The sequence below is a fragment of the Citrus clementina genome, unplaced genomic scaffold (assembly GCF_000493195.1).
Source record: "Citrus clementina cultivar Clemenules unplaced genomic scaffold, Citrus_clementina_v1.0 scaffold_8, whole genome shotgun sequence".
NCBI lineage: Eukaryota > Viridiplantae > Streptophyta > Magnoliopsida > Sapindales > Rutaceae > Citrus > Citrus x clementina.
The window spans coordinates 20,440,986-20,462,360 of NW_006262022.1; the positions used below are offsets into that span (position 1 = coordinate 20,440,986).

A 21,375-nucleotide genomic window follows, 5' to 3' on the forward strand; every position below is an offset into this window, starting at 1 on the left:
AAGATTATCAATATCATTACCAAGCAACAGTAATGTCTTTGTTCCTCCTGAATTGTTACTCGAGTCCAGTACCGCATGGCTGCATCCACCACTACTAAGGTTGCTGCTGATCAAACGATTATTAGGCGATCTGCCAATTACTAGCCATCTATTTGGGGTTCTGATTATAATCTGTCACTTGAGAGTAAATATAAGGTGTCAAGGATCCACTAAAAAGGGCAAAAAAAGAAGAAGAAAGAAGACAAAAGAGGAAGAAGAAAAAAGGAAAGAAAATGAAGAAAAATGGGTGCCGACATTGACATTTTGATTTGGTGATGGCCGACCATGGACAAAATGAAATGGAGGTGGTTGAGTTAGGTGGTTGTCAAACCTAACTTGTAGAATTTGTTAGCCAACAATTGACTATATAAAGGGAGCCATGCAAATGAGTTTTGCATTCCATTTTGAGTGCATCCGAGAGCTTATAAAAGAGAGAAAAATAAGTTTATCTTTATAAGCATTTGTTTTCAATATTTATATATGAGAGTGTGGGTGTAATAAATTGGGTTTTGAGTAGTGAGGAATTTATTTCAAATTACTTGTAATTCTTCCTATATAGTGAAAAATTATCCTTTTGTCTTCGCCCGTGGATGTAAACTAAAAACCGAACCACATAATTTTCTTGTGTCCTCTTTGTGCTTGTTCTTTATTTTTTTCCAATTTCACTTTAACTGCGTGTCTGCTTTACCCATCAATTTCCTAACAGTGGTATCAGAGCTATTGGTTGTATTTTTGGAGTCTAGTACTATTCACGTATACGGCACTATTCACATATACGGTACTGTTAACGAGAAACGGTGGAAGCGATCCAAGAATTTTACGGTGCAAAGCAGGGAATAGTGGTGTGAAAAAAGCAACTGTGTGGTTTTGTACATGTCTAGAAAAGTTCTGTCACAAAGGCGATAAGAGCTTAAGGAGTCTGAGTTTTAAGTGAGATCATTGTGACCCGTCCAGTCTTTCCTGGGAACTTTCCTGGTGTATATTCTCACACATACTCATAACTATTCAGGGTGGTACACTAGCTTATGTGTGGTATTTATCAACAAAATGGCGGCAAAGTATGAAATTGAGAAGTTCAACAAGAATAATTTTTCGTTGTGGAAAATGAAGATAAAAGCTATATTGAGAAAAAATAATTGCTTGGCAGCAATTGGAGAAAGGCCTATGGAGATATCTGATGAAAAGTGGAATGAGATAGATGACAATTCTATTTCTGATCTACACTTGGCATTTGCGGATGGAGTATTATCCAGTGTGGCGGAGAAAAATACAGCGAAGGAAATATGAGATACTCTCACAAAATTATACGAGGCCAAGTCACTACACAACAAAATCTTCTTGAAGAAGAAACTTTATACTTTTCGAATGGCAGAATCTATAATAGTGATCGACCACATCAACACCTTGAAGACTATATTTTCGCAACTCACAACATTGGGATATAATATAGAGGAAAATGAACGTGCATAGCTTCTACTTCAAAGTCTACCAGATTCGTATGATTAACTCATCATCAACCTGACGAACAATAATTCAATGGACAGTCTAGTTTTCGACGATGTTGCAGCTTCTGTATTAAATGAGGAGAGCATGCGGAAAAATAAGAAAAACAGACAAGCAAGTTCACAGCAAGCGGAGGCGCTATCAATGACGAGAAGGAGATCAACGGAGCGTGGCCCCAGTGGGAGTCAAAATCATGGTAGATCAAAATCCAGAAGTAAGAAGAATGTTAAATGTTATAACTGTGGCAAGAAAGGGCACATCAAGAAAGAGTGTTGGAGTAACTATTGAGTGTTAGAAAATGCATATTTATAAAGGAGAAAATCGTCATTTTACATTTCACGTCTTACTAACAACCCTTACTTTTATGTGTTTAAGCTTCTTGTAATTTAATTGTGTTTTATTTTAATTAAGTATTTTATGTATTTTAGGGGCGTCATAGTCATTTCACAATAAACAAGAGATCAAACAGCAAAACGGACATCACTTTTGAACTCAGGACGGTCGAAAACCTTAGGAGGAGCATAAAAGGAAAAATGGCACTGTTCACATGTACGGTACTATTCACATGTACGGTACTGTCTACGTTACTGTTCACGACACTGTTCACATAGACGGATTGATGACGTGGCATTGACTGATGATGTGGCATTGACTGATGAGGTGTCACGATCCTGTTGGACTAAAATTTTTATGCACTGTTGATCGATGACGTGACAACATATCAGTGGACCAAAAATCTTACGTACGGTACATGCAACACACAGGATTATTTTCAACCAAACTGCGTCACTGTTCACCCGAGTCAAACCGTGTTACTGTTCATCCGCGTGGTCAAACCGCGTACTGTTGACTGATGACGTGGCGCAATCCTGAGCGTCCAAACTATTTTTAATCCAATGACCATGATTTACTCGATGTATCTATAAAAAGGGAGCCTCCCCCCCCTAATTTGATATCTCTGAATCCATTTTTGGGATCCATTTTATGTAATTCCTTCTCCATCTTGTATTTTCTACGTATTTTAATAAATTCTCATTTTGCCCCTAGTTCAATTATGAGTGGCTAATTTTCTTTCAAGCTTGGGTTGAAGGTGAAGTCTCAACATGTGTCATGGACTTTATTTGGTAAATTTACTTTCTCTTCCCCTTTAATTTTTGTGGATGTTTTGACATCTCGACGACAAATAATACTAATCTTGTCTAGTACCGCTTTGGTTTCACCGGCCCCTAGTACAAGGTTATTATTATTTGGCACGATAAGCCCTTAGCACCATATTGATTAGAGCGTGGTTCATGAGGTGTGGATTCCCCCCTCATGATTTAATTGGCATGACCTTGCGAAAACGAAAAGAAGTCGACAAAAAAGTGGAGATGCCGGTGACAAAAGAAAATCAAATTGTACCTGTGATTGTTGAGGACTCATCACCGGAGGAGAAAGAAGAAACCAACCCACAGGAATATGCTCCTAAAGCTCCATTTCCTCAGAGATTAGCGAAAGGAAAGAAGGGAAAATCCACAGATGAGATTCTCGAAATCTTCAAACAGGTAAGTGTTAACATCCCTTTACTTGATGCTATAAAACAAGTTCCATCTTATGCCAAGTTTCTTAAAGACCTTTGTACTAAAAAGAGAAACATTCATGTTTAAAAGAAGACATTTTTAACAGAAAATGTTAGTTTTATTCTCCAACATAAAATTCATCTAAAATGCAAAGACCCAGGCTCCCCCACTATCTCATGTAGTATAGGGAACCACACAATTGAGAATGCTTTGTTGGATTTAGGAGCTAGTGTAAATCTGTTGTCTTACTCAGTATTTTTAAAACTTGGACTTGGAGAATTACACCCAACTCCAGTGGTGTTACAGCTTGCAGATCGATCCACAAAAATACCTCGTGGTATTGTGGAGGACATGCTTATCTAGGTAGACAAGAGTTTTATTTTCCTGTTGATTTCATTATAATTGACACTCAACCAATACAGGATTCAAGGAAGCACATCCCCATTATTCTAGGCCGACCTTTCTTGGCAACTGCGGATGTTCACATTCAATGCAGGACTGGAAATATGCAGTTGTCCTTTGGCAACATGACTATGGAGCTGAACATCTTCAACATTGCCAAATAGCCTCATAATGCAGATGATGAAATTATTGATGTGGATTTAATAGAAACAATAGTTGATAATACTTTTCTTTCAAACCTTAGTGATGATCCTTTACAAACATGTTTAACTCACTTTGGTTTGGATTTTGATATTGACAGATTGGTCGATGAGGTCAACGCCCTACTTGACTCAGCACCATCTATGGATACCAATAAATGGAAGTCAAGAGTTGAGCAACTAGTACCATCAGAGAAGAAACTCATCACATCATCAGAATCACCACCGAAACTCGAGCTCAAAATATTTCCCAACACTCTGGAATATGCATTTTTGGGAGAAGAAAGTACTCTGCCGGTAATCATCTCATCATCCCTAAATGACGAACAAAAAGGTAAGTTGTTGGATGTTTTAAAAGAGCACAAAAGAGCATTAGGATGGACCATAGCGGACATAAAAGGTATAAACCCAGTAGATTGCATGCATTACATTCACCTTAATGAAAATGCTAGACCTACTAGGGAAATGCAACGTCGGTTAAATCCTAACATGAAAGAAGTTGTTAGAACTGAAGTCCTTAAGCTATTAGACGCATGTATCATTTACCCAATTTCTGATAGTTCATGGGTCAGTCCTGTACAAGTTGTCCCTAAAAGGTCAGGAGTCACAGTAGTTACCAATGCCGATAATGAATTGATACCCACTAGAGTGACTACAGGATGACGTGTATGCATTGATTATAGAAAGTTTAATTCTGTCACACGTAAATACCATTTTCCTTTACCATTTATCGATCAAATGCTTGATAGATTGGCAGGCCATGAATTTTATTGCTTTCTAGATGGCTACTCAAGATATAATCAGATTCCCATAGCACCAAAAGATCAAGAGAAAACTACTTTCACTTGCCCTTTTGGCACATTTGCATATAGGATAATGCCATTTGGATTATGTAATGCACCTGCTACATTTCAACGATGCATGTTGAGTATTTTTTCTGATATGGTTGAACGATTCCTTAAAGTCTTTATGGATGATTTTTCTGTCTTTGGTGACTCGTTTGATCAATGTTTACATAATCTAACACTAGTTCTGCAGAGATGTATCGAAAAGAACTTGGTCTTAAATTGGGAGAAGTGTCATTTTATGGTAAAACAAGGTATTGTTCTCGGTCACATCATTTCGAGCAAAGGTATTGAGGTTGACAAAGCCAAGGTGGATCTCATTTCTAATCTTCCTCCACCCAAAACAGTCAGAGAAGTAAGATCTTTCCTTGGACATGCTGGTTTTTATAGACGTTTCATTAAAGATTTTAGCAAAGTTTCTAGACCCTTATGCAATCTACTTGCTAAGGATGTACCTTTTATCTTTAATGATGCATGTCTTATGGCTTTTGAAAAATTAAAGCAATTGTTGACATCATCACCCATCATTCAGCCCCCAAACTGGAGCTTACCATTTGAGCTCATGTGTGATGCATCTGATTATGCAGTAGGAGCAGTTTTAGGACAAAGAGTTGATCGAATTCCCTATGTTATTTACTATGCTAGTATGACATTGAATGATGCACAGTTGAACTATTCAACTACTGAAAAAGAAATACTAGCAGTAGTGTTTGCATTAGAGAAATTTCGATCTTATCTCATTGGTTGTAAAATAATTATATTCACAGATCATGCTGCTCTTAAATATCTTCTCACAAAGAAAGATGCAAAAGCTAGACTAATTCGTTGGGTGTTACTTTTGTAGGAATTCGACTTGAAATTTAAAGATAAGAAAGGCACAGAGAATGTTGTAGCTGACCATCTCTCTCGTCTCCATTTTGACACAATTACAGAGCCATTAACATTGAAAGAGTCATTTCCAGATGAACAATTAATGAGTGTGGAAGTATTACCTTGGTATGCTGATATAGTTAATTATCTTGTTACAGGTCAACTTCCAGAGTATTGGACCAAGCAAGACAAGGCTAAATTCTTTGCAGAAATAAAAAATTTCTTTTGGGATGACCCGTATTTATTCAAGTATTGTGCAGACCAAATTGTTAGACGATGTGTCCCAGAAAGTGAAATTCAGAATATCCTTTCATTCTGCCATGAACAAGCTTGTGGAGGCCATTTCAGTGCTAAGAAAACAGCGACTAAAGTTTTTCAATGTGGTTTCTATTGGCCAACTATATTTCGAGACGCTTACACTTTCTGTTTTTCATGTGATAGGTGTCAACGAATGTGGAGCATTACAAGAAGGAACATGATGCCACTAAATCCAATTCTAGTGGTTGAGATTTTTGACGTATGAGGTATCGACTTCATGGGACCCTTTCCCCCTTCTTTTGGCCACCAATATATATTGGTTGCTGTTGACTACGTATCGAAATGGGTAGAAGCAATTCCATGCAGAACCAATGATCATAAGGTGGTGATAGGATTTTTGAAAAGCAACATTGTTTCGCGCTTTGGATTCCCTCGAGCAATAATCAGTGATGGTGGTGCCCACTTTTGTAACAAAGCATTCAAAGCTCTTTTGACAAAGTATTCAATCACTCACAAAGTGGCGACCCCATATCATCCGCAAACCAGTGGCCAAGTTGAGATCTCCAATCGAGAAATAAAACACATACTAGAAAAGACGGTGAGGCCAGACAGAAAAGATTGGTCATTAAGACTTGATGATGCATTATGGGCATATAGAACGGCTTTCAAGACCCCGATTGGGATGTCACCCTACAGGTTAGTGTATGGAAAAGCTTGCCACCTACCTGTGGAACTCGAGCATCGTGCATATTGGGCCATCAAGAAATTCAATTTTGACATGCAGCAAGCCAGCTCAGAAAGAAGATTACAGCTGACAGAACTTGAAGAAATTCGCAATGATGCATACGAAAATGCCAAGATTTACAAGCAACGAATGAAAGTCTTTCACGACAAGCAAATTATACGAAAATCTTTCACTCCAGGTCAGAAAGTGCTTTTGTTCAATTCTCGCTTGCACCTATTCCCAGGTAAGTTATGCTCTCGATGGTCTGGTCCCTTTTATTGTTCATACTGTTTTTCCACATGTGACAGTTGAAATTAAGGACCCAAAGAACGGTGTCACATTTAAAGTTAATGGTCAAAGATTAAAGCCATATCTAGAGTACCAACCACATGGAGAAGACACCGAAATAAATTTGAGTGATCCACCAGATTTGAATTGATTTTTTTTTCGGTGATTTGATTTTCTTTTTCTTTATATTATTCTTTTGCTAATTGAAATTATTTTGCATAAGTGTGTTTGTTTAACTATTACCTTTTCTCTTATCATTGTTAATCATGAGTACCATACTTAGACCGTTCCTCCTGAACATTCTTAAACCACTTCAACGTGTCAAAACTCATCTCAAAAGGCAGATTCAATTTTGTAAAACACATCGTATTTGGGCTCTGCAACCACCAGAGTTAGTATCCTATGTTGAGGGTTTAGAAAGCCAACTCAGAGACATTAAGAGAAGTGTTTACGACATCTAGTTGGAGCTTGAGGTAAATTCAATAAGAGGACGATTTTAATTTTCTTTGTGTGTTTTAATTTATTTTTCTATTTGTGTGCTTTAGTTTGTTACCCCGGTGAAGTGGCGGATAACGATACTCCGTGACAATCAAGTCGGTTACTTCAGTTTTCCCATAATAACTGATATTCTGAGGTGAAGGTATGGACAAAAATGAGATTCTAGCGAAGCTTCACAAGCGATTCCCTTCACTTCCTCAGAATGCCCTCCTTACAATCTATAAAGCCCGGTCCGAACGCATGCGATTGCTCATGAGGAATAACATACCTGCTGACATCCGTTGGTTAATCGAGGCTAAAGTACGATTGGCAGGTGAGTTACTTCCAAAATTTATTGCATACATGCCTGGTTGTGGTAAAGGAAATTATGCAAGAAAACGACGAGCTCGAAGAATTTCTGTTGCTTATCATAAGTGTGCCAGAATGAGTTGCGATAAAAACCCATGTTCTTTAGGAATGGTGTCTGATAACAGGGAAGATAAGATTCAATTCATTAGGGATGGCTTGAATAAGGAGTCATTGGATGATATCCTTCTGTCTCTTGAAACGCATCCCAGTGGATATGTGCAAGGAGCGATTCGCCCGTGAATGTAAGCTAAACGTCGAACCACGTAATTTTCTTATGTCCTCTTTGTGCTTGTTCTTTATTTTCTTCCAATTTCACTTTAGTTGCGTGTCTGCTTCACCCATCAATTTCCTAACAAGGTACATAATTACTTAATTTACTTAATCTGTTTGCAATTAGTTCGTTTAAATATACACATGTATCTAATAAAATAATAAATGATTTGATTTAATTATATCACCCAGGGAGAATCTTATGTCAAAAGAAAGGAAAATCTGAGGAAAGAAGTTAGGCCGATGCTACAGCAGGATGATCATAAAGTGGTGGTGGATTTTGATCCTCTACACCTACTTGAGCTCATTGATACTCTGCAAAGACTTGGATTATCTTATCACTTTGAGGATGAAAACAAAAGAACTCTGGTTAGGATATACAATAAGAATACTAATAATCACAACAATTATAAACAAAAACAAGAAAGTTTATATGCTGTAGCCCTCAAATTCAGACTCCTAAGGCATCATGGTTATGATATACCTGCGAAGGGTACGCATGGATGCATGCAACTTTTGTCTAATCATATCTATACATAAAATTTTGACAGAAACAGTAATAAGCCAATGTTGGTTTACTCAATTGAAAAACAATGTAAGTGGCTGGCACTGATTTATCACTGTTTTTTACTATGCTCGGTTACTTTAGCATTTGTCCACAACTTTTCCTTCTGTCTTCGTGGATCTTAAAAGAATTCATTTTGATTCTTTGTTCTAGATTATCTAATTAATAATATGAGACGCATGCATGTGTGCGCAAGTAATTGTAGAAACGTTTTCCTGTTTCAAGGATGAGAAGAGGAGCTTTAAGTTATCATGCCTCGGTGACGATTGCAAAGGAATTTTAGCTCTGTCTGAAGCTGCATATCTCTTGGTAGAAGGAGAAAGCAATATCTTTCTTGATGCTATAAATTCCACCACTACATACCTTAAAAGAATACGTAGTCAAGCATAATAATAATGAAAATAATGATGGATATCTCTGTACATTAGTGACTCATGCCCTGGAACTTCCACTACATTGGAGGATGCAAAGATTGGAGACAAGGTGGTTCACTGATGTATGCAAGAGCAGACCAAACAAGAAATCTTTCTTGCTCGAGCTTGCTAAACTTGACTTTAATATTATGCAAGCTACACGCCAAGAGGATCTCAAATATGTGTCCAAGGTAAGAATCTAGATAAATAATCTTATTAGAGTCCTTCTCATAAAGTGCAGACTCACCATTCTACAACCTTGTAAAAAAATTTTGTGCCGTAACAGAGCTCATGTATAGCCTCTTTATATGATTTGTAAACATATGGACATCCGCACTAAAAAAATGATCAAGTCTAACTGAGCACTATATATGTAACTTATTTAATTTCATGCTAATTGATTATGTGTCAAGTGGTGGAAGAAAACAAGACTTGTGGAGAAGTTGACTTTTGCAAGAGATAGATTAATGGAGAATTTTTTCTGGACCATGGGGGTGATATTCGAACTTGAGTTTGGATATTGTAGATATATGTCTACAAGGGTCAATGCCTTAATAACAACAATCGATGATGTTTATGATGTCTATGGGACCTTGGATGAACTTGAGCTATTCACTGATGCAGTTGAAGGATACTTTTATCTATTATAGTTATTTTTATCATCCGTATGATTATTTGTGGAACATGATTTAGTGAGCAATTAATGCTCATCCGATAATAAGTACTTGAACACATAATATAATTTTATGATTCCTAATGAATACTAAAGTTGTGGATTAATTAGATAAAATCATGTACAATATTGCCTAACACAAGGTGAGCAAGTCGTCTACTAAATCATTACTTGTGAATTTATATATTTGTACATCTATCTTATTCTAATTTAGCTATATTACATTCTTAGCAACTTAGCATGGACTCGTAGATTCAATAAATTAATATTTCTGATATTAATTGCAATAATGAATGTATTAGATGGGACGCCACTACAATAGATCAATTTCCATAATATATGAATCTGTGCTTTCATGCTCTCCATAATTCCATAAATGGAATGGCTTTTGATGCTCTTAGAGATGAAGGAGTTGGCATGATTATTTCTTATCTTAAGTAAGCAGTACTAGTAAACTAAACCTTTTATTTTAATTAAGGGAGTTATTCTCCAATCACCTCAAGAATATCAAAAGTGCAAATAGCTGCTTTGAGTTTCTAACATTAGCTCCACAAGATCCCAAGTTTTAATTTTATAAAATAATACTTTGGCCCCCCAATTTTACCATATGTTTTTCATTTTTTGCATAAATTAGTTTGCTACCTTAGATTATTTAATGGTGGCTATTGAGTTAGTGGTGCAAAGTTATTATTAGAAACTTATTGACAGGCAAGCATAATAATTACAGAGCACATGTAAAAATATAATGATGACATGCAATAATGATTTTTGAAATAAACATAATAATTGCCCCTAACCCACCTAACAACTATTATCCTCCTTCATTTATTTTCCTCACACCGGACAACTACTACCCTTCTTCATTTATTTTCGTCGGACTTTCTCTTGTAATTGTTACAATAACTTGTGTATTTATATCATTGTAAAATAGATGATAAATGATGAATAAAAATCATTTCATTTCCTTTGGCTTTTAATAAAACTTGTGGTGGTTCATTATACTTTTAATATTGAAGTGGTTAGGATTATTTTCCCTTTAATTAATTTAATTTATGCCTTTTGTATTTGATATTATCTCATATTATATTAATTAATTTGATATATAAAAATAAAACTTTCACTGTGCAGATATATGCAAAGCATATTTAGTGGAGGCAAAGTGGTACAATAGCGACTACATGCCAACTCTCCAAGAATGCTTGGAAAATGCTTTTATTTCAATATCAGCACCCGTAATTCTAATCCATGCATATGTTTTTTCAGCAAATCCAATAACAAAAGAGGCCTTGGAATACTTGCAAGATTATCCCAATATAATTTGTTTTTCATCAATTATTCTATGACTTGCAGGCGGTTTGGGAACATCATCGGTACAATTAATTAATTTTTAATATTACTTGTGTTATGGAAAATATCTCATATTTGCTGAGAACACAATTATATTCTTATTACTAGTCTAGGAACTGTCATCAGCTATATAGGATATTCTCCATAACAAATTGTGGTACCCACGATCTGATTTTTAGATGATCGATTAATTGTTAAATTAGTTTGTTATAGATGCTGATTTAATTAATTATTAGGATGAGCTAAAGAGAGGAGATGTTCCTAAATCAATTCAATGTCACATGCACGAAATTTGGAGTTTTAGAGGGTAGGCTCGTGAAGATATACTAGATTTGATTGCTGAGACATGGATGCAGATGAACAGTGATCGATTTGGAAACGTGCATTGCTTTTACGACGTTTTTGTTGGGATTAAAATGAATTCGGCGAGGATAGCTCTATGCATGTACCAATTTGGAGATGGACACGGTGTTCAAGAAAATACTAAGAATTGTGTATTCTCTTTACTGATTGATCCCATTCCTTAATTACGTCGACGTAGCATTTACTCATGATAAGGATTTTGTTTTAAGTGAGTGCAGTCGCGTTCTAGATTTCCTAAATATTGACACCCGTGCAGTTGCACAAGGTACATCATCGCGGTCACCAAATCATTCCTTATAATAAATAAATAAATGTTGTTTGGGTTTCCAACCTCATTATTGTTTTCGTAGTATTATATAAAATTATTTTAAGGATGTTGTGTGTAAATTGAGCAATGATATATCTCACGAGATACTGTCTACATATTGTATTTTTGTCATTCGATATAAATGCCCATACATACATATATGCGTACATACGAACATATTTCTACATTAATAATGAGGTTGTTGAGAATGCTTAGATTTAAGTGTTTTAATCTCTACCATTCATTTAATATAATGGACAAAAATTACTTAATTAAAGGATAACAGGTAAACTTCAATTTGCACGTAAATGCAGATTTTTTAATTTTTAATTAATTAATGACAGAAAAATTCTATTATGTTGGGATAAGAATCCCACGATCAATAATGGGATCATTGGATTTAAATATTAGAAACTTCACTCTTATTTTAATTTTAATGGATAAGTAATTATGTAACTAGTAATTTACATGTTGTAGTATTTCATCACATTGTAAATTAACTTTTTATCTAATCAATTCATAATTACTTTTAAGTCACTAAAAAAAAAGAAAAAAGACAAATAATTTTGAAATTAAAATTATTATGTACTACCTATAATAGCATTAAAATAAATGTAATTAACAGGTAATGTTATTTTAATAATACTTTATAGAAAAATATTTCATAAGGTCTTAATAATAATTTATTGTATGAATTTAATTATAAAACCATTAATACTTAAACAATAATGATCATAGAAGGCATTATAATAAATTATTTGATCTATGTTTTATTAATGATATTATAGGATACTATATGAGTCACAACAAATGAGAAATATTTTATTCAACAACCATAATTGAAAAATACATACGTGTATATAATTACATGATGGCTTGGATATGTACTTTTAGAGTTAGGTTATTTTAATTTAAATTTTTAACACAAAATATAAACTATTAATTTCATGCAATTCAATGGTGAATGATATAATATCCTAAAATGTTGTTTTGTCTTTCAATATCAACCTTTAGATTATGAGAGATTAATTGCTTGAATTTTGTATCAAAATATTAAGTTTGAATATCCTAAACCGTGTTTTTATAATAAAAATATGAAATTATAACAAAAAAATAATCATTATTTCCTATATAAATATTATTGAAGGTAATATTTTATGTATCATTACCATTAATTATTATAATAATTGTAATGATTCTTAATAACGTAAAATTTATAATTGCAATAAAAGGATATAAGTAAAATAATCTTAGGTGATTCATAAATTAAAACTAATTAGGAATATATGTAATATTTAACTTTTATGAAAAAACTTTTATGAAATTAACAAATTGAAATTTGAAAATAAAATGAAAATATATAAGCTTGTGAAACTTAGAATTTATAAGGTTTGGATAGTTTTCTACCATGTAAGAATATTAATTGTAAGTTTGCAACATAAACCATAATTTTATGGAATAGGTATGCTAAATATGTGTTAAAAATAATATATATTTTATTATCAATTATACAATGTTCGTTAATTGTATATAAAATAACGGGTATTTTCATATGCGTTATCAAATTTTATTAAAACATGAGTAGTCAAGTACTTTTTAGGTTCTCACCCATGAGTTCATTGATACAATTTATGACTTTCACTTAAATATATGTATTTAGTTCTATCTTTTATTGGCATTACACCATCTATAAAATTTATAATTGCAATTTATTTACTTGATTTTTGTTAGATAATCTGTTAGCTATTATATCTTATATATTTAATAGTAATAGATTTTGAAACATTTATGTTAAAAAAATTTATCACATTACAAATTAAGAGGAGGGTGAAATGTGATTTTTTAAATAAAACATACTATTTAAGTAAAATTGTTTCAAACTATAAGGGTGATCACAATTATTTTAAAACATTTCTCTACTCCCTTAAATCCTTAGCGAACCTGTTACAATTATCTTTAAATTATTTATATTATTTATGCAAATATTGTGTACTATTGATTAAATATAATGGTACGCAATTGAAACATTATTGATGCTTTAATATAATTTGTATTATTTTAGTTTTTACTTTATTCCTAACTTTAATATAGTCCGGAATAGTTGATTGGAATAACTCTCTCTCTCTATATATATATATTTATTAAAGACCAATATACTCTAAATCTTAAATTCCTCTTTGTTCTTCAAAATTCTTCCTGAACAATCGTATTGAGACTGCCTTGGTGTCTAAATACCGAAACCTATGCCGCAAGACCTAATCCTATCGTTTCTTCTATCATTCGAATTTGTTGAGAAGGGAAAAGGCATAAGCTTACCTCAGTCTGTTTGATGATAACTCGATCAATCATCATTCTCAAATCTCTAAATATTTATTCCTTCGTCAAATTTTTTTTTAATCTTTCTTTGCTGATTTGGTTGTCATTTTCTAAATACCTCACGTACCTTAATTTTCTTTCAACTCATGTTCTCAAGTAAAAGTTAAGACCACAACCAAATTAGCAGTTTAATTTTTTCTGCGTACACGTGATTAATTTTGCTGGTAGCTAGAAGTCTATCTAGGCAGCTTCCAAAAGCTTAATTTTAATCAAAGAAGTCAAAGTTGGAATGCTTCAGTTATTTAAATTATGCCACATTATTTTTCTCACTTTCCTTCTCTTGTATATCATCAATTTTTTTTTTTACTTTTTGATAAATCCTTCTCTACCTGTTCGTTTCACATTATCTCTTTCGTCCAATATTCCATCATGTTTCTCTGGTTACGAAATACAACAATCAAATGTTGTTTAAAGATAGGAGAAGAATTGTGAGATCGAAAGTCTGCTCTTTTCATGAGAGCTTGACACGTGGGAGAGCAACCCTCCCACCAAATGCAATATAGTATATAGGAATTTTATAATATATTAGAAATAATACAACCAACTAACGTGTGTATGATTTGTGTAATTAAATTTAATATAATCATTATTTACATGATTTTTTAAAATAAATATATACATGTCATCGCATCATTTGATTGTTGTAAAGTTGACATGATAACTCTAATGTATCCTATAATATATTATAAATACTGAACTTATGAGTTTGAAAATAAATGAATCACTTGTCTACAATATTACTCCCTACAGGGTGGATTAGATTTTTTAATTTTGTATGACTTAATTATTTAGCAACAAAGTGAATTCCTCAAAAACACACTACAAGATAAAAGACTTTTAATGGCCTTTAGAATATCCCATCATACGGTTAAGATGGCATAAACTAGTACGCCGTTGATTCATAAGCCGTAGAAAGTCATATACTTTCAATGGCATAATTTTATTGTCGTTGATGTTGCCATTAAGAACGATATAAGGCAAGAAAAACATGTCGTTATTAATTACGTTAACAACATTTATATCTTTCCGTTATACTAAACTTTACAATTACTTTGGAAATGTAGTGTGAAACTGACTTTTTTTTTTTTCATGAAGCGATATATTCTCAATTAATTATTTTTTTCCTTACCTTCACATCTATATAATTATAAAGTACATACGTTTACACAACACATAATCTCATTCATCACCATTTAGTTTGATAAAAAAAAAAAAAGGAATTATACAATGAATTCTTAATAAACAATTTCGCAATACTTTTTATTTTAACTTGTTTGAGTCAATACAGGAAAAACGATATTAATAAAGTTATTACATTTAAAAATAATATTTACAAAGACTTGAAGTTCACTATCCTAGAAATATATATTATTGTTCCTCTTTCTTTAAAAAATGATTAATTCTTTTCTTTCCAAAGACTCGCAACAACATTAAATAAAACCTTTACATACTAAAAAAAATAATTAGACTAATACATGATAATAATATAACCTTCAACTGAAATTTTTTGTAAAAACTTGTACCAATTCGAAGTACATATTGCAAAATGGTACCTTTTTCGAGATTTCATTTCATCAATTAATTCATAGTTGACACTTGACGACACCAGTCACTCAACTATTCTTCTTGTTGATTGTTCTTTAGCCATATATGTACTATATAATAAAGAAAACAAAAAAAAAAATTGTAAAGCTAAAATGTTGAAAAAACCAATTAGACATAATATTCTTAATGGTAAAATAATAAAAATATAGGGTTTAACCAAGAACAAAAGTTAAATTGATTGATTTACTGTCTGCGCTCTTCTTCAAATGAGATTAAAATAAATTAACTATCTATTGTGGTTCTCAAAGTAAAGGATTTTGGAGGATTGATACCACGAGGATTTGATAAACAAATTTAAAGCAAATTGATGATTGATTAAACAAAAGTATGTTGTTGATTGAAGTAGATAGCATATTAGGGTAGAGAGAAAGAAACCCGAGTTTGACAAAGGAAACCATAAGAATTGAAAAGGAAAGACGTGATTTTTTAGGAATGAGTGAAATAGAAAAGCAACGAATTTCCTATCGTTAGAGATTAACTTGCAAAGAGAGAGATATCATCTAATTGAGAGTAAACACAGAAAATTATTAAATTCAATAGTTTTAGGATTTTAATTTAATGGAATATGAAATATGCCATATAAAATCTAATATTAATGGCTTAGAATCAAGAACTCGCAAAAGTAACTTCATTACTTCGTAATTTTGATTCCGGAAGTGGATATCTTTTCTGATTTGAAGATTATGGAAATCAACTGCGCAGGTAATAACAATAGGTCGAAGGGGATCGTCCTACTATTTCCTCTTGTTAGTATTGCAAACGATGACAATGTGAATGATAATTTTGATCTTCTTATTGTCCCTAAATACGGGAGAAACCCTAACCATACTGGTTAATTACGATGTTATCTTTTTGTATTATGCTTAATTGAATAAAGTGATGGGTATTATTACCTGTCAATTATGTTACTGTCGGCTTGGTTCAATTCAACTGATAAGATCTCTTGAGATATACAAGAGATTTTATTTGTTTATTTATATGTATCGTATTTTCCTGGAAAATGAAATAAATAAATAAATATTGCTGCAAAAAAAAAATCTAATATTAATGGCATGTAAATCATGCTTTCAAAAAGTGTTATCACAGCATTTCAAAATTATATTATCTAACAATAAACTAAAGTTATCTATCACATGTTTTTAGTATATGCCATGTTACTGCCTCTCATCCTGATGATAACAATGTTTATAATAGAGATGCCGTTTTTGACCACTTACAACAGCAATTAATTAAATTATACCGTAGATGATGTGCCATGGAAAGCCAATTTTGTTGTAGTGACAGGTATGTGAGTCACGTCATGTTTCATTTTCATCTATATTTTCTTTTGGAATAATTTTCCAGGGAATCAAATTTGTAACAGTACTACACAAATTAATATCCCATCAAACACAGTGTTCTGGATTCTCTCCCTGGTCGTGTATAAATATAGCCATGAAGGACCAGAATCCCATGTAATATAAGTGTCATATATACAAATCCTTGAAATTATATTCTAAATTATGGCTCTTAATCTGCTCTCTTCACTACCTGCAACATGCAATTTCACCAGATTATCCTTTAGATTATCAAGCAACGTTAATGGCCCTGTTCCTCTTATTACTCGAGTCCAATATCGCATGGCTGCATCCACCACTACTATTAAGCCTGCCGATCAAAGCTTTATTAGGCGATCTGCCGATTACGGGCCAACCATTTGGAGTTTTGATTATATTCAATCACTTGACAGTAAATATAACGTAAGTAATTAATTAACTAGTTTAATTGTCTCTAGTTAGCTTCAATATATACGTGGTTAATTAAGTAACATGTTAATTGAAGTTAGAATTTCTAACTACTTTAAATTTAGATGACAGATGCAAGAGGAATCATTGATTGAACACAGCACACCTTCTTCAGTCACTCTCTTTTCTGTATATATGCATTAGTGCATAGCTTGAGTAGCGAGATTATGTTGTTCTAGTTACAGCTGTCATTTAATCTAATGGCTATAAGTCAATTGATCTAACGGCTACTGCTATTGTACTATACATATATCACATAATCATTGTCTTCTTCCTCTGCTTTTTTTTTTATATTATTATATGAGACTAATGCTCAGATTATAAATTATATTATATAAGATTACAACTGATATTTATAATCAGACAATTACTGGGATTAGTTTACGTTAATTATTAGGGAGAAGACTACCTTCACTTAATTAAATACTATAATTAAAGAAGGAAATAAGCTCGACGCATTAAATACCATAATTAAAGAAGGAAATAAGCTCGTACATGCGTTGCGGAAGTTCGAACTGCTGCACCCACACTGTGAGGGCAAGGTTCTGGCCACTCGACCTTTTCTTCCCTGCTTTTACTTTCTCCCTAACTAACTCTTGGATTGTTCTTGAGACAATGCTGATTCATGCTCCATGTCAGCTTGATAACTCCAGCTCACTGCCACTTTATCTCCAGCTCATTATGCTTGCCAGTGCTGCAAGCTTCTCTAAGACATTTTAACAAACACATTGCATCCTTATCAAGCACTCACTTCAACATTTGATTTGATTTGCCATGTAGGGAGAATCGTATGCCAGACAATTGGAAAAGCTGAAGGAGCAAGTAAGGGCGATGCTACAGCGGGATGATAAAGTGGTGGATTTGGATCCTTTACATCAACTTGAGCTCATTGATAATCTGCACAGACTTGGAGTTTCTTATCACTTTGAGGATGAAATAAAAAGAACTTTAGAAAGGATATGCAACAAGAATACCGAAAAAAGCTTATACACCGTAGCACTCAAATTTAGAATCCTAAGGCAATATGGTTATGATACGCCCGTAAAAGGTACGCACTCGTGCATTTTTTTGCAATGATATTTAGACAAAAAGAGAAAAAAAAATGATAGAAACACCGATAAACTAATTATATGAATAATTGAAACGCATGCATGCACATGCACATGTACTTGTAGAAACTTTTTCATGTTTCATGGATGAGAAGGGGAGCTTTAAGTCATCAAGCCACGGTGATGATTGCAAAGGAATGTTAGCTCTGTATGAAGCTGCATATCTCCTGGTAGAAGGAGAAAGCAGTATCTTTCGTGACGCTATAAGTTTCACCACCGCATATCTCAAAGAATGGGTAGCCAAGCATGATAATAATAAACACCACAATGAATATCTTTGTACATTAGTGAATCATGCTTTGGAACTTCCACTACATTGGAGGACGCGAAGATTGGAGGCAAGGTGGTTCATCGATGTATACCAAAGTGGACCAAACACGAACCCTATCTTGCTCGATCTTGCTAAACTTGACTTTAATATTGTACAAGCAGTACACCAAGAGGATATCAAATATGCGTCAAGGTAAGAATTTAGATATATAATGTCATTAGAGTTCTTCTCAGCCTCTTTATAGCATTTGTGGAAATGTGGAGATCCGCACACAAGAATGATTAAGTCTAACTGAGCATGCATTTATGTAACTTAATTAATTTCATGCTAATTAATTATGTGGTCAGGTGGTGGAAGAAAACAGGACTTGGGGAGAGGTTAAATTTTGCAAGAGACAGAATAATGGAGAATTTCTTCTGGACCGTTGGGGTGATATTCGAACCTAATTTTGGATATTGTAGACGGATGTCTACAATGGTCAATGCCTTAATAACAACAATCGATGATGTTTATGATGTCTATGGGACATTGGACGAACTTGAACTTTTCACGGATGCAGTTGAGAGGTTACTTTTATTTATTGTCATTTATATCCCTATGATTGTGTATGAAACATGATCTAGTGAGGACTACTACTCATCATATGATAAACACTTGGACATATGATATGATTTTGTGATTCTAATGAATATTGTTAAAATTATGAAGTAATTAGATAAAATTATGTGATAGTATTGCCCAGCATACAGCGAACACATTATCCACTAGATCATTACTCATGAACTTATAAATTTATACATCTCTTTTATTTTAATTTAGCTATATTACATTGTTAGGTGGGACACTACTACAATAGAGCAACTTCCAAACTATATGAAGTTGTGCTTTCATGCTCTCCATAATTCCATAAATGAAATGGCTTTTGATGCTCTTCGGGATCAAGGAGTTGGCATGGTCATTTCTTATCTTAAGAAAGCGGTACTAGTAAATTAAACCTTTCGTTTTGATTAAGGAAGATTATTCTCCAATCACCTTAAGAATATTATCTCTACATCATTTCAAGTTCTAATTTTATGTAAACAAATCATTTTTCTCTTATCTCCGTAAGTCACTATTAAAATAATCTAAGATAAAAGATTATTTTGCTCCACCAATTTACCATGCGTTTTTCATTTTAGGGTAAATTAGTCTTTTATCTTAAATTATTTAATGATAGCTAACGAAGTTAATAGAAAAGTGTTTGGTTGATATAAAATTAAAATTTGAGGTAGTGCCAAGATATTATTAGAAATTTATGGTGGCTAATTATATTTTTAATATTCTTGAGGTGCTTGAAAATTATTTCGCTGGAAATTATTACCCTTTAATTAATTTAATTTATGCTTTTGTATTTGATATTATTTTGTATTATATTAATTAATTCGATATATAAAAATAAAACTTTCAGTGGGCAGATATATGCAAAACATATTTAGTGGAGGCCAAGTGGTACAACAACGGCTACATACCGACACTCCAAGAATACATGGAAAATGCTTGGATTTCGATATCAGCACCTGTAATTCTAGTCCATGCATACACTTATACTGCAAATCCAATAACAAAGGAGGGCTTGGAATTCGTGAAAGATTATCCCAACATAATTCGTTGGTCATCAATAATTCTACGACTTGCAGACGATTTGGGAACATCATCGGTACGATCAATTCATTTTTAATATTAAATTTGTTATGGAAGATGTCTCATATCCACTGACAACTCAATTATATTCTTATTATTAGTTGAGGAATTATTCTCAGCAATATAGGATATTCTCCATAACAAATTGTAGTACTCACAATCTGATTATTAGATAATTAGTTAATTGTTAATGTCGGTTATAATAAGTTTGATTGAATTAATTATTAGGATGAGCTGAAGAGGGGAGATGTTCACAAATCAATTCAATGTTACATGCATGAAGCTGGAGTCTCAGAGAGAGAGGCTCGAGAACATATACATGATTTGATTTCTCAGACATGGATGAAGATGAACCGTGATCGATTTGGAAACCCACATTTCGTGTCCGACGTTTTTGTTGGGATTGCAATGAATTTGGCGAGGATGTCTCAATGCATGTACCAATTTGGAGACGGTCACGGACACGGTGTTCAAGAAATTACTAAAGCTCGTGTTTTGTCTTTAATTGTTGATCCCATTGCTTAATTAATTATATATAACTAAGCCTTGAATAAAAGAAAAACATGATGATGCTCCAGCTAATGATAATTCAATAAAATGATATGTATGGTTATATAGTGAGATCCTTTTGTTTGCAAATTTTTCATTTTTAAAAATAAATGTTGTTTCAATTTCCTATCTCATTGTCATCTTTGTAGTATTTTGTAGAAAATTGTTTCAGCATTTTTCATTTAGATATTTGGATTAAAAAAGTGACAAATCACTAATAAAATGAACTATAACAGCGTCAATTAACGTACACTATAACACTACAAGGCATTATTCATCAGCATTTTATCAACCTTTAGTCCCTTTAGCAATTTTTATTAAAATTAAATATCTCATGGCACAGTGTCTGCATACCGAATTTTTGTCATTTGATAGAAATATCTAAATATAATTTTTTTAGGACCAATAAGCTCTTAAATCTTAAATCCTCTAATTCTTTTTCTTCAAAATTCTTCCTAAATCGTTTCTTCCAGCATTCAAATTTTTGAGATGTAAGAGGCAAAAGCTTAGTTCAATCTGCTGGACGATA

General features: G+C 33.0%; 1 protein-coding gene and 1 pseudogene across 1 annotated transcript; both read left to right on the forward strand.

The window, feature by feature from the left end:
* Positions 1-11,329, forward strand: part of LOC112096457 — a 15,652-nt pseudogene extending 4,323 nt beyond the window's left edge.
* A 5,607-nt stretch (positions 11,330-16,936) lies between these two features.
* Positions 16,937-20,822, forward strand: LOC112096198 (gamma-terpinene synthase, chloroplastic-like). Its single transcript, XM_024179342.1, has 7 exons — positions 16,937-17,192; positions 18,018-18,285; positions 18,413-18,809; positions 18,965-19,183; positions 19,454-19,595; positions 20,065-20,313; positions 20,526-20,822. Exons 1-7 carry the CDS (start codon positions 16,956-16,958, stop codon positions 20,820-20,822), a joined length of 1,809 nt encoding a protein of 602 aa, XP_024035110.1. The 5' UTR covers positions 16,937-16,955.
* The last annotated feature ends 553 nt before the right edge of the window (positions 20,823-21,375 follow it).

Bases quoted from the DNA above. Each gene is read 5' to 3' on its own strand.
- LOC112096198 (XM_024179342.1), top strand. From the start codon at position 16,956: ATGGCTCTTAATCTGCTCTCTTCACTACCTGCAACATGCAATTTCACC. The intron at 17,193-18,017 runs GTAAGTAATTAA...TTTGCCATGTAG, and splicing joins CACTTGACAGTAAATATAAC to GGAGAATCGTATGCCAGACA. The intron at 20,314-20,525 runs GTACGATCAATT...ATTAATTATTAG, and splicing joins ACGATTTGGGAACATCATCG to GATGAGCTGAAGAGGGGAGA.